Source organism: Osmerus mordax, unplaced genomic scaffold (assembly GCF_038355195.1).
Source record: "Osmerus mordax isolate fOsmMor3 unplaced genomic scaffold, fOsmMor3.pri Scaffold_192, whole genome shotgun sequence".
NCBI lineage: Eukaryota > Metazoa > Chordata > Actinopteri > Osmeriformes > Osmeridae > Osmerus > Osmerus mordax.
In genome coordinates this window covers 13,519-26,143 of record NW_027120504.1, presented here as the reverse complement: position 1 = coordinate 26,143, position 12,625 = coordinate 13,519, and the positions used below count along the sequence as shown (strand labels likewise).

Here is a 12,625-nt window from a genome sequence, read left to right as displayed (position 1 = left end):
CACTCGTCAATGCACAAAAGTCACTTGTCCGGGTAAAGATTTATCCTTTTTTTACGTAGTTAAATATCAGCTAATATTCAACTGTAAAGTACCGTATTTCTTCGAATAAACGCCGCACCAAAACAAAATCGGAAAAAGGTTATTTAATTGGTTAAATTCAACCCCAGTATTTACTACACATGTACATAACTTTCTGCACAGCTTTCTGTTTGAAAGCTAATGTGTATGAAAGTTTTGGCATGCTACTTCAGATTTCTACACAATGTAGAACACTTGTATTTGAGACAGTTGTACTACCAACGCACACCTAATTGATAGCGAGAGAGGGAGTTGCCGCACTCATAGACAAACAAAGAATAGACAAGGAGGTCAGCGGTAGTAAATGAAACCTGCATTTTTAGCTGCATGATTCATTTGTCACAATGCCAGCAACGAAGTTGTCTATGGCTGCACTGCAGCTACTATTCACGAAATCTCTCTTACTAATTAAACGCTGCCCTCGAATAAACGCTGCACCGAAAATGAACGTTATTTAATAAACACTGCAGCGTTTATTTGAAGAAATACGGTATACACCTTTTAAAGGATCCCTTGGTAAATCAGCCTCTGCTGGGTAGAAAGGGAAATTGTAGAAAAAATAAAAAGTTAACGCCAACATTTAGTGGCAAAATCCATTGTTATGTCTATAAAAGTATTTTAGGTATAAGTTTAACTAGCTTGCAAATACTGAGGATAGCCTACCGAAGTTGAGTTAGCCAATGTCGTTAGCGATGCTAGCTAACGTTAGTTTGATATAACATTTCACTGGGTCTTGCAGCACTGCTTGATTTACTGAAATGATTATGAAATGTTATGTTCTACTAGCCATTTGCCTACTTTAGCAAGTCACAGTATTTCCAAGCCCTGATAGTGTAACTGAGACGACACAGTGCATAATTCCTCTTCAAGTAATAGCCCCGTTCAAGTGTTGAGCATTAAATTAGCTGCACGGTCTGTAGATCTCCTTTCTTTGGCTCTCGACGAAGGCGGTCGCATTTTTCTCTCCTCCCCTCCCTGACCTTCCCTGCTTGGCTGTGTCTTGTGTCTTGTCTTGTCTCAAGATACTCTCTCATCATCACTCTCCGAAACTAGAAGCATGGAATTAATTAGCTGGTCTCTCAATGCTATTGACACCATCTTCTCGTAGAGAAGCTCGGGTGCGGGGGAACCCAACTGTCCGGACGGGACGTTCGCAGCTGGCTACACGATGGACGCGTGGGAGGATTGGCGTGTTGTGTGTCTAGCGGCGCTTTCCTTGGAGGACGTTGAAGACATCTTCATATTCGGAACCATGATTACAGGCTTTCTGCTGTTTGGAATAGGCGCTGGCTTTGTATATCGGAAAATCAAGGAAACGGCTGCAGCCATCAAAAGCCCCGTTAGGCTGCCCGATATGTTTGATGCGGTGGGCAGAGTTGTTGGAGCTCAGACTGTGAACTTACAACGCAGCATTGATTACAACAGGGATACGTTTGCGGCTCTGCAAAGGAAGATGGAGGACATGGAGACCTTCCTGAAGGGTGGACGTGAAAATTTAGTTGCGGCTACTCGTCAAATCAACTACCCCAATCTTATCCACTTTCGGCCCCGTAACCAGCACAGGCCCTGGCCAAGGTCGTTGCTGGAAAACAACTCCCCTGGAGAGCGCTGAAGCGAGACTATCTTGCTCCTCCCTTCCCCCCCCCCCCCCCCCCACCGACATCTGTGGTTTGGTCTCTTCCCGGGTCATGACCAAGGATGTCTCCTGGCCAACACAATCTGCATAGGGAGAATCGGACTGATTGTGGCCTAGGTCGAGGGCGCCAACCCAGACCTACTCACACATTAACTTTCACCTACTACAGATATCACCACACCCCCACCCCCATCCAACGCCTTCGCCTGCTTGTTTCCCCAGGGTGGCTGGCGGGTCTGTGTCCAGCGCCTACCATGGCTGCAGGTCCAGATGCTGCTTGTCTACCCCCCCCCCACTCCCCGTTGCAAGTCACGTGTTTTTGTAAATGTTGTTGTGCTTATGTGCTGAGGTTTTTGTCTGTTCCCACACTGTACTCCTCTAGGAGCATTGTCTGGGTGTTGCCTTTTTCTCTCCTCCCCTCTCCTCATGTTATGCTGTAACTTTCTAGTTGGCGCCGAAAATGGCTGCTTAGGTAGGCTCTCCTGCCAAAGTAAATTCCTTGTCTGTGCAAACTTTCATGGCGAATAAAAACCCATTCTGATTCTGATTCTAGAGATCTTGGGACAAAGCCACTTTTTTGTATTTTGCTAATGCAGAATTCGGTAAAATACAATCGTTAAATAATGAGTGGCACATAACGTGAAGTAACATGGCATTTTATTTTGTTTGAGTTTTAACTTGTCCAGTGGGGCAAGTACATTTCTCTTCCACTTGCCCTACAAAAAAATCCACTTGTCCCGGACAAGCGGACAAGCCTTAATGTCGAGCCCTGTCACATGGGTACCTATTGTGTGGAAAAAAAAACAATACATCAGTGTCGAGGTTCTTGACATGGTCATTCCTGAAACTTTTACCATAATTCATTCAAAGGCATATCAATCTTTTGTCATGCCCATTTACCTTCTGAATGGCATGCATACACAATCCATGTGTTAGTAAATGTATGAAGGCTTACTTTAACCTATTCATTTCCTTAATGCACACTGATTAAAGTGGATTTTAACTTACATTAAAAAAGGATCATAGTTTTTAGATAGATTCACCTTGTCCGTCTATTTCATGGAAAAACCAGGGGTTCCTAATGTTTTATACATTGTATGTTCTGTCTGTCTCACATAGGTAGTGGACTCCATGCGCTCTGCATACTACAGTGACCTGTGCAGCAAGTTTATGATTGAAAACACAATTCTTAAGATGGAGTATGCAGAAGTCCGTGTCTTCAGTATCTCTGACAAGGTCAGTTCACCTAAGTTTATATGTGTTAGCTTTCAGTATTCTCCACCTTTTGGAAACATCTGATTTAAATGTCTCACTCTTTTTATCACCTTGACAGAATCTGACTACTTTGTGTCACCTGGACCAGCTGCTGTTGGTTACTCATATCAACCTGTCCTCCAATCAGCTGATCAACTTGCCTCCACAATTTGCCATGTTGCAGTGCCTGGAGGTATGAATTATATACATGTACAGTATGATTTAAGTCATACAACAGATTTAAGTTGAGGCTCTGATTAGACTGGCAGGTCATTTAATGTGTGGCTCAAGCCACTGTTGTTGACAGTTTCATTGAAGGAATGGCACTGCTAATTAAAGTGTTTAAAATTGATAAAGATTTAACCCACTCAAATGTGCATTCATGAAATAATAATTTAGGGGGTTAACACTTATCCAATCTATTATCTATTCTAGTTTAGTGTTTTTACAGTAATGTTTCTGTCAAATATTTCTGACAGTGCACCGTTTTTGCCTCACCAAGCTAACGTTTCATGATGAGCCACTTTGCTCAAATGCTGAAAACAATTAGCTCTACGTTGTCAAGAGTCCCTGGTACTGTAATAACTGCAGCTAGCTACAAGGTTAGTCTAGCAAACCAACCTAGCTTACATAATTAGCACTAGGGCTAACTTTAGCTAGCTAGATTTCATACGTTATACATTGTTTTCACAACTAGCACTTGAATATGTCAGTCAATTTTGGTGAGGACTAACAGCTACAGTGATGTCTTTAGCTAACGAGTCAATGTGGGAGTGAGATATGCTCGCAAAGGTGCAAAACACAACAGAGATCTTTGAAGTGTTTACATTTTCGCTTAATTACGAAACTGGGGTAGGCCGCCACTATCTCTCTATTAATTCCAGGAACCTCTGTGTGCATCTGTCTGTCTCTGTATCGTAGTTTCTGATGGTTATCTCAAGAACCTGGCACTCTGAAATGTCACAGGTGTCCTTTTTATAATCCAACGGAGTGCGTTCGGATCAGCATTTTGAAAATGTTAAAAGCGGGGTGGGGGGGGGGGGGGTGGTTGCTCAACATTTTATAGACAATTCCCTGGCCTAAATACGTCCACTGCAAACATTTATCATATTCTCATGTATATGTTAGTGCATGTAAACCAGCAGATACTATTTTAAAAGAAAAATTCCCGCATTAAAATAATGCATCAGGACAGTTTGTATGATTTGAAATGGTCATTTATTATCAGACTAGCATTTAATTATAACAGCAAACAATTACACTGCACTGAACCTTTAAGTAAAGTACAAAAAAGTTAAAATTACAAAACCTGTAATTATTACCTGTGAACGAATATCATTCACGTCTTATTAAACCTAGTCACACGAAAGTGAATGAGGTAAACAAATACTTTCTGTTTCCTCTTCTGAGCCTATGCAGGTCACGTGAAAAATGATCCGAAGACCCAGTCGGGAAATGAACGAATCATTTCTGTTTCCTCTAGCTACCAGTACTGAGCCTATGCAGGTCACGTGAAAAATGATCCAAAGACTGTTACCTGAAAGAAGTAATGATTCGTTCATCTGCCGACCGTGTGTTCGGGTACGAGTCTTTGGATCATTTTTCAAAATGTTGTGTACATTTGTTGTTGGATGTTTTATTTATTTACTTACAGTTTAAGTTGTTCTCCCTCTAGCATGGGGACAGCAAGCATGCATTGGACAACCTTCATATATATTCTGATATTTACAGTCAGTTATGGAGCTGAAGAGGCATTTTCTCACAAATGGGATAAATAACTGGTAGGTTTTTTTGGACAAATTTTGATTTTGGTCATTGTACCAATTCCGTGTCTCTGTTATAGGTTTTGGATGCTGATGATAACGCAATTGAGGAACTAGAAGGCCTAAATCATCTCCCCAAACTGGAGGAAGTGTCCTTAAAGAACAACCGTATCCTTATGTAAAGTTCTTAACTCACTAATTCACTTGTCTCAACTCACAAATAGTTTGGGAATTCAATTCAAAGCTTTAGTCCATAGCAAGAAAAACTGAAAAAAAGACACACAAGACAAAACAGTACATCAACACTCAAATTAAAATCAGTTCACATGCAAGAATATTTTGGAAAAGGTTCAAATGTTAGGTGAATGTTACATTGTGTTCTTGTTTTTTTTAAGTGAAGAAAAGATGTACATGTTTTCTTTGACCACATTGTGCAGGCATTTTCAAGATTTCTGATCTTCAGCCTCTAACTACCTGCCCTAAACTGACCCGACTTGATATCCGTGGCAACCCTGTGTCTCGGACTTCAAACATTCAATTCGAGTTGACAGAGTTACTGCCCTCAGTCACTGACCTCCTGGTCTGATTGGGAATTAGACAGGCTTACTGTTTTATTGTGTGATAATTACATTTTACATTTAGTCATTAATTAGCAATACTTGAGACCTCACTTGAATGCAATGTGTACATGTGTCTCAGTATGTGGATTGGATTATACACACTTGATGTGTAATGTCTCTGAGTTTGTTTGTTGCACCAAAACATGCGCTGATGTAATATAATAAATGGCATAAACATGAATGAGAAATTGTTGTATTTTTGGCTATAACGGGTACTCACAAAGCCTTGAAAGAATGAGCCCTAAAGTAAGAATTTCTTGTGAGTGACAGAGCCTACACTAACCCAGTCTTACACTACAGTGCTAAAGCACGTGCAACAGAAGTGCTGGTCCATGCACATGAAATTCACACCAACAGCATATGCAGTAGAAGCTTGTCTTAAACAATCAGATAAGACCTGTTCCGCTGAAGATCATTTAAAATAACACCTGGATAGGCCACAGGGAACCGTGACAGCGTTGGCCAACGTTAACACTTGAATAAATCTTAATGGATACATACCGTATTTCTTCGATTAAACGCCGCCCTCAAATAAACCCCGCCCTCGAATAAACGCTGCACCAAAAATGAAAGTTGTGTAATAAACGCTGCCCTCCATTAAACGGCGCACCAAAGAAGTTCGAAAACTGTTATTTAATTGGTTAAATTAAAACACAGTATTTATTGCACAAGTAAATCACGTGTATAATTCCCTCGAAGCACTGGTAGACTCAAGTGGCTTTCTTGCTACAGGTTTGAAGCTTCTTCTCCAAATCCACCGTGAAAACTAACCACAGTATAACGAGAAAATAAAGACCACATTGGCCTAATATGAACATACAATGACATGCGCAGCATGTAACTAATGTTCACCAAAGCAGAGCCCCTCTACGGAGAGCCTGTCCACTCCCTATTAAGCCCCATTGAATTTGGTTGCAGTTCCACTGGGGGTGATCGCAAGCGAGTGCAAAATGAATGGGAGTCTATGGAGCTAAATGGCTACATTTGTCTCTTTCGCCTGATTGTCGTTGAGAAATCTCAGATTTGATTTTAGTTTTTGTATGTTCAACATGGATTATAGGTCGAAAGTTGAATGAACGAGTACTTATGTCCTTTCGATTTCTTTCAGGGTGAGTGGTTGTTGCCCATAACACGCTAGCATTATGCTAATGAATGCTGATTGGTTAGTGAAGGACTGACTACGACCAGAGATCCCGCTTGATGGCATCCAAAGCGGAACCAAAATGTGAACACTTCGGCATGGTCTTTAAAACATTGGCAAACCAAAACTCTTTCTAGCACGTGTATTGACAGGGAGAGCCTAACCTGTCAGCTGTGTTGTCGATGCCTCGAGAAAAAAGGAAGAGACTCAGAGCTCGCCGTAAAGCAGTATCTCTGGCCTACAATGTGTATGACGTCATTGACATTTTAAAAGGCTTTTTAGAACAAAAAGGCGACTTTAAAAAAATCTAACACCCAGCAGTGTGTATTTTTTTTGCCACTCCCGGAAGTTTCCCGAGAGTGGCAGTTCTCCCCATATTAGACATTCTCTGGTTTAATGTTACTCATCAGTGGTTCATTAAGGAGAGCGGAAATTTTTATTAGCATCAAGTAAGATTGAATCTCAAGCAATAGAGAATAACATTTTGACTGACATTTCAGTACTCACAGACTTGTATACATATGATAAAAGTTAACGTGAAATGCCAAACTGTAAACTGTAGCTGGTACTTGGTCAGAGCTAGCTTGCTAGATAACCAAAGTCACTGTTGTAGTTTGTAAAACGTCATGGCAAAGTGCGCAGACTTTGGTTTACGTACTCGAAATATCGATCAAAATACAACTTCTATACAAATTACAAAACTGTTTAATAGACATACACATTGACATGTGTAAAAACGTTGTATTATATTACTAGAAGTCTCTGCTAATCTGTCGATACGACTAGGGAGTCCCAGCCGGGCTAGATAGCTAGTTACCACAGAATGAAGTTACGTTTTGTTACGAGACTGAATTTAAAAGTACAAAAAAAAACACCCAGGAGCACCCTGCGCCAGGCCTCATTCTTTTTGTCAATGTCTCTGCACAAATACAGAGACGTATCGTATAGGACTGGATATGCAGCCACACAGGCGATTAGTTTCTCCTCCATCTTGAAACTGAAAGCTAGAAATGTTTACCATGGTTGCTACGTTACGAGAAACACAACCACTCAGATTAGCCATCGCTAGTGAAAATCGCTCCTCATTTGCATAAAGTTGAGAATATCTCGAATCGCTTGGATCGCGTCACGTCGCTACCCACAATGCACCACACAAGCGATTCACATGGCTCAGTCATGTGAATCAGTCAAAAACTGTCCTAATGCCAAAAACAGTCCTATCTGACGTCACAATGCCGTTCTGATGAAAGGACGCGTCCGTCGCTATACCGACCTTAAATCCCTGAGATAGCTACGCGTGCTAGTGGGAAACTGTCCTGGTTGCTATACTGGTGGCTAGGTAGGAAGTTTTGTATTTGCTAGCTAGCACTAGCTATCGAACGAGTGAAAACTTAATATTTTAGAGTAGGCTAAATTGGTTTAAATAGGCCTAAATACAAAACTTCCTACCTAGCAACCAGGACACTTTCCTGCTAGCACGCGTAGCTATCTCAGGAATTTAAGGTTGGAATGGCGACGGAACAGCAGGTTGGCATGGCCATCGGAACAGCATTGTGACGTCAGATAGGACTGTTTTTGGCATGACAGCTCCATTGAAAATGAATGGAAAGTATGTCGTCGCTCGCATCGCTGCAGTGTACACACACCGTAAAGGTGAATGGGGATCACTCATACTGGTAAATTGCTGCCAGGTCTGCGTTCTGCCATTTTTTTTCTTGCATTCCAAGTCTGCAATTCTCTTTTCTATCAGCAGATGCCGCAAAGGCTCCCTTATACAAGTCTAATGTTTTTCAGACAAAGTTTAATATATAGTGTATATGTATTGTTTATATACATAAATGTGCAAAATTATAAAAATAATTTAATTATACAAAGTGCATTTGTTACACATACATTTGTGTGTCGACAATGGTGTAAGCGCAATTCTTATGTCCCATTATTTTAGAGCGCCAACAATAATTTACATTGGTAGATTGCAAATAAGATGTTTTGTAATTAGGCTTTTGCTCATCGCTGGTGGAGCTTGTGACTGTTGTGTTTAGCTAGCGGGTTCTCAAACAGAGCAATCACATCAAATGTAGTTTTCATCTAACCAAACCAAGAACCAAACCAAGTCAGCGGCAGATGTTCAGGGAACAAAACTTCTGAGCTCTGCCAGACATGTAAGCGACTTGGAAAGCGTCTGTAGAAAATGCTCCAACTATGATCTCTCTAAGAGTCTGAGAGTGGTCAAGAGTTGGGAGCTGTGAATTTCATTCTCTGAGACTGTTGTAACGTCATTATTGACTGTCACTATCTATGTTTACATTTGCCCTATAAAAGATGGTCCTCCGGCCTTCAGAGCTGAGAGAGACATGATTGAGACCTAAGCCTGGTGTTGTGTTGTCATTTATTGTCAGAGGTCTGGTTTCCTCTCCCAATCTGCAGATTGATAAATACTTATTATTAAAATCCAGAACTCAACTGAACTTAGTCACTCCATTTATGAAGAGACGGACAAAACACTTTCTTCATCAATACCCTACTTACCAGACACAGCCTGAAAGGTGCATTCACGGTTTATCAGCTTAAACAAAGAACCTGAGCACAATGCAATGGCCAAGACTAACCTATTTCTTCTATTTAGTCCAGGGGTCCCCAAACCTTTTTCTGGGAGGGACAGATCATTTTCCTTTCTTTAATGTGGGTCTGTCTGTAACAGAAAATTACATCGGCCGGAGTAACTACCAGTATTATTGTGGGGATTTTAAATGTATTTATTATGCTAGATTAGTTTATTATTTTGTTATGCACCATACATCTGTACATATCAAGGGGTATATAGCCTATTAAAAGAGCATTATTACTATCGTAATGACCTTTTTTCATATTCATTGAAATAAGAACATTTACTTACGTATGCTTATTAATGAGTGTGACTTGTTTTTATTTTTATAATGTCTCTGGCATTGTTCAGAGGGCTGGTCCAAATGCGTGGGCAGTAGGGCTGTCCCCGACTAAGATTTTCTTTGTTCGACCAAGAGTCGACTAAACACTTCTGAAAATCGACTAATCGAAATTTGAAACGTTTTTCTTTTCTATAAATGTCATGTTTTTCATCAAACCCTTTTGTGTGGCGTTTTACCTCACTTTTTTTAAGAGATAATATGAAAGAAATACATACGTAAGAAGGGAGATTGACAACTAGACAAACATAAATGTACAAACATTTTCCCGATCTGACTCAATGTAGCTGCTGGATATTCCAGATTCAGCCGCTATAAAATAAGCTATTACTAATAATGAGTCTCATGTCACCAGTCCTGTTGTTACCGAATGCCGATATAATACAAAATGCCTGATAGGTTATTATGTATTATCTCTTACAATGTACTACAAATTAAAAATATTGTTTGTTTAACATGCAAATCATCAGAGCGCGCTTATCACTGCCTGAAAAAGTGCAGCATGCAAATTTACGTAGAAGCCGAGTGGGGAATGGTGCAACAGAGAAAGATTTTGTTGCCTTGGCCAGAGAAGATAATGTCATTCGATTTGGATGTGATTCTTATAATAGGCATATTAATTTTTCAACCCAGCGCGTTAGCATGAGAGAAGTAGGCCAATTTACGGTTTTCAGGTGATATGGCTACATCATATTCGACGTTGAACTATGAAAAATAAACCGTTGTTTGCAGAGTTTGCATTCAAAGTTTTTCGAGTCACCTGGTACTTTGTAAATGTAAATGTACTTTAATGAAATGCTGCCATACCACAGATTTCTTTGCCATTTTGACTAATAACACCGACAAAGTAGGCTATGTCAGAGTTGTAGTTCGGCGGCCAATTGTGCTTGTGCCGTGTGCAAAAAAAAACAAAACAAAGCGCAGATTAACAAAAAGGAAAACAACACATTTTCTTTTAAATTATATATATTTTAGAGTTGCTTTATTTGTCTTAAATAATATAATCTACAATTTATGTAGAACATTTCTTTAATTCAGCAATGGTGATACAAGCGGGAATCAGATCTCACACTGCTATACGGCAACTCGACTAAAAAAATCTTAGTCGACCAAGAGCATATCGACCAGAAAATCGACTAGTCGACTGAATGGGGACAGCCCCAGTGGGCAGGCTGTTTTTGGTCCACGGGCCGTAGTTTGGGGACCCCTGTGTAGTGAGGTCAGCAAGACCACACAGAGCCAACATTTTGCCACACCTGAAGAGTGATTCAATCACATCAGACAAACCTAATCAGCCCTCGTGACACCCTCAGTATGCTGATTACCCACCAAACGCCGATGCAAAGGAACCATAGAATAAATGTAAATGTAAAATGGGGGGGGGACCTCCCAAATCTACCTAATCAGCCCTCCTGCTAGCTTGCAAGCTTCAAAGGGCCTGCTTGAGACCACATCTCCAGCAACCATTTGCTATCCGTTATGGCAGCAGTTGAACAAAGAACATACCTTAATCAGAACTTTTGAGGAAAGTTCTTCAGACTTCACCTTTACCACAAGAGTTCAAGGTGGAGAATTATGAGAGGGATATTTGTGTCATGTTTGTTACTTTGTTTTGTTTTAATGTTGTGTTCACTGAAATCTTGATTCTAGTAACAACTCCTTCTTCCTGAAAGACAACCACGTCATTCTTGGTATCTACACAAAGCTATCATAATAAAACAAGCATTCAACTATATTTTGTAACTGTACCAAGATGTCCAGAACAATATTTGAACAATCGTATGAACCAGCCAGAGATCAGATCACACTTTTGGTAGGTGTGAAGGAAGGAGTTGAGAACCCAGCAAAGCCCCAATCAACGTCTGACCCAGACAGGCCCTCCCTCGAACTCTGAACTGTATAAAGCCCTAAGGTGACCATCAATCTCAGACTCCAGCGAAAACCAACCATGGCATTGTAAGGCTGGGTGTCAAACCTGCCCCCACCTCTCATATGCTAAAGTCTGGAGTTTCTGGACGGTCTCAACTTGATGGCCCTCACACCCCATTCAAGATTTGGTCTGATTGGTTGGTCTTGTGTATAAAAGGAATTGTAATGCATTGATCTGTGGATTCTTCATCTCCTGAGACTTTCTCCTCAGTTCTCCCTTGTCCTACTGTCCTACTCCTTGCTCACCTCTTGCTTTCTCTCTGATTTACAATGATCATGGTAGAGTAGGTAAGATTTAAAGCTTTCATATTGTAACATGTTTGCCTTGTAATTGATTTCATTCATTTGCAATGTCATTAAATGCGTATTTAATTTAACCGTACTTTAACCATTCTTGCTCTGATTTAACCCATATAGTCAAATACCTGGAATTCTATTGTTATTTGGTTCATGCTAATACACTGTTCAATTTCCCATCTTCCTTTAAACCATAGGGGAATTCGTTTTGGTTGTTTGGCCAATATTTAACCCCCTACAGCATGAACGCCATCAGGATTGGCGTTCCAAAGGACGTCGCCAAGCTTCTCCTGAGATTCAACTTCATAGTGAACACGTCACTATTAAAGAATATATTGTGCTTAGTAAAGTTATGCATTGTGCTTATTAAAGTTCTGTCTTATGATCTGAGAAGTGTGCTCAGGCTTAAACATGGTGTCTCACACAGGGTGTGGGAAGCAGGCTCTTCTTTGTGTCTCTATCTCTTCATTTTCAGAAACAACATTGAAACCGGGTGGAGACGGCACCCGAGCAGGTGGGACGCGTAGGCAAGAACAACTCCCTGATGCACGAGAGAACAAGCTCAACCCTCTTTTCATCTTTCTGTTTTAATTGCACTGTATAAATATATGCTGGGGAGGGACAGATAGCCAGTTGGACTTTGTGAACCAGCCCAAACTCTGTTGCGGGTAGGGAAACGTAGACAACCCCAGAGCTCTGTACTTGTTGATTTCCAACTGCTGCATTAAAGCTGATATTATGGGACCTCTGCGACTCCAGACCACTTTTTCTAGAACACAGATTTGTGTCATTGAATACCATCATTACATATTGGAATAGACACAAAGAATTTGAATCCTTCACTATCTGGACGTTTCAGCAGAAGAACCAAAAACGCAATTCTAAATGCGACTTCACTGAGATCCCGCAGACTCAGTCACATGACCCAGCGCAGCCGCGCTGTGACTTCAGATTCTTCAAAT

At 40.7% G+C, this 12,625-nt stretch overlaps 1 protein-coding gene across 1 annotated transcript; it reads left to right on the top strand.

Moving 5' to 3' along the window:
- The first annotated feature begins 2,839 nt into the window (after positions 1-2,839).
- LOC136939405 (geranylgeranyl transferase type-2 subunit alpha-like) lies at positions 2,840-5,532 on the top strand. The gene is made up of 4 exons (XM_067232099.1): positions 2,840-2,950; positions 3,048-3,161; positions 4,812-4,899; positions 5,169-5,532. The coding sequence occupies exons 1-4, from the start codon at positions 2,846-2,848 to the stop codon at positions 5,315-5,317; spliced, it is 456 nt and encodes a 151-aa protein (XP_067088200.1). The 5' UTR covers positions 2,840-2,845; the 3' UTR covers positions 5,318-5,532.
- Positions 5,533-12,625: the final 7,093 nt, after the last annotated feature.

What these genes read in the sequence shown, in the direction of transcription:
- LOC136939405 (XM_067232099.1), top strand. Translation starts at nt 2,846, where the DNA reads ATGCGCTCTGCATACTACAGTGACCTGTGCAGCAAGTTTATGATTGAA. An exon ending in CCATGTTGCAGTGCCTGGAG is followed by an intron (nt 3,162 to 4,811) that starts GTATGAATTATA and finishes TCTCTGTTATAG; the next exon opens with GTTTTGGATGCTGATGATAA. An exon ending in AGTGTCCTTAAAGAACAACC is followed by an intron (nt 4,900 to 5,168) that starts GTATCCTTATGT and finishes CACATTGTGCAG; the next exon opens with GCATTTTCAAGATTTCTGAT.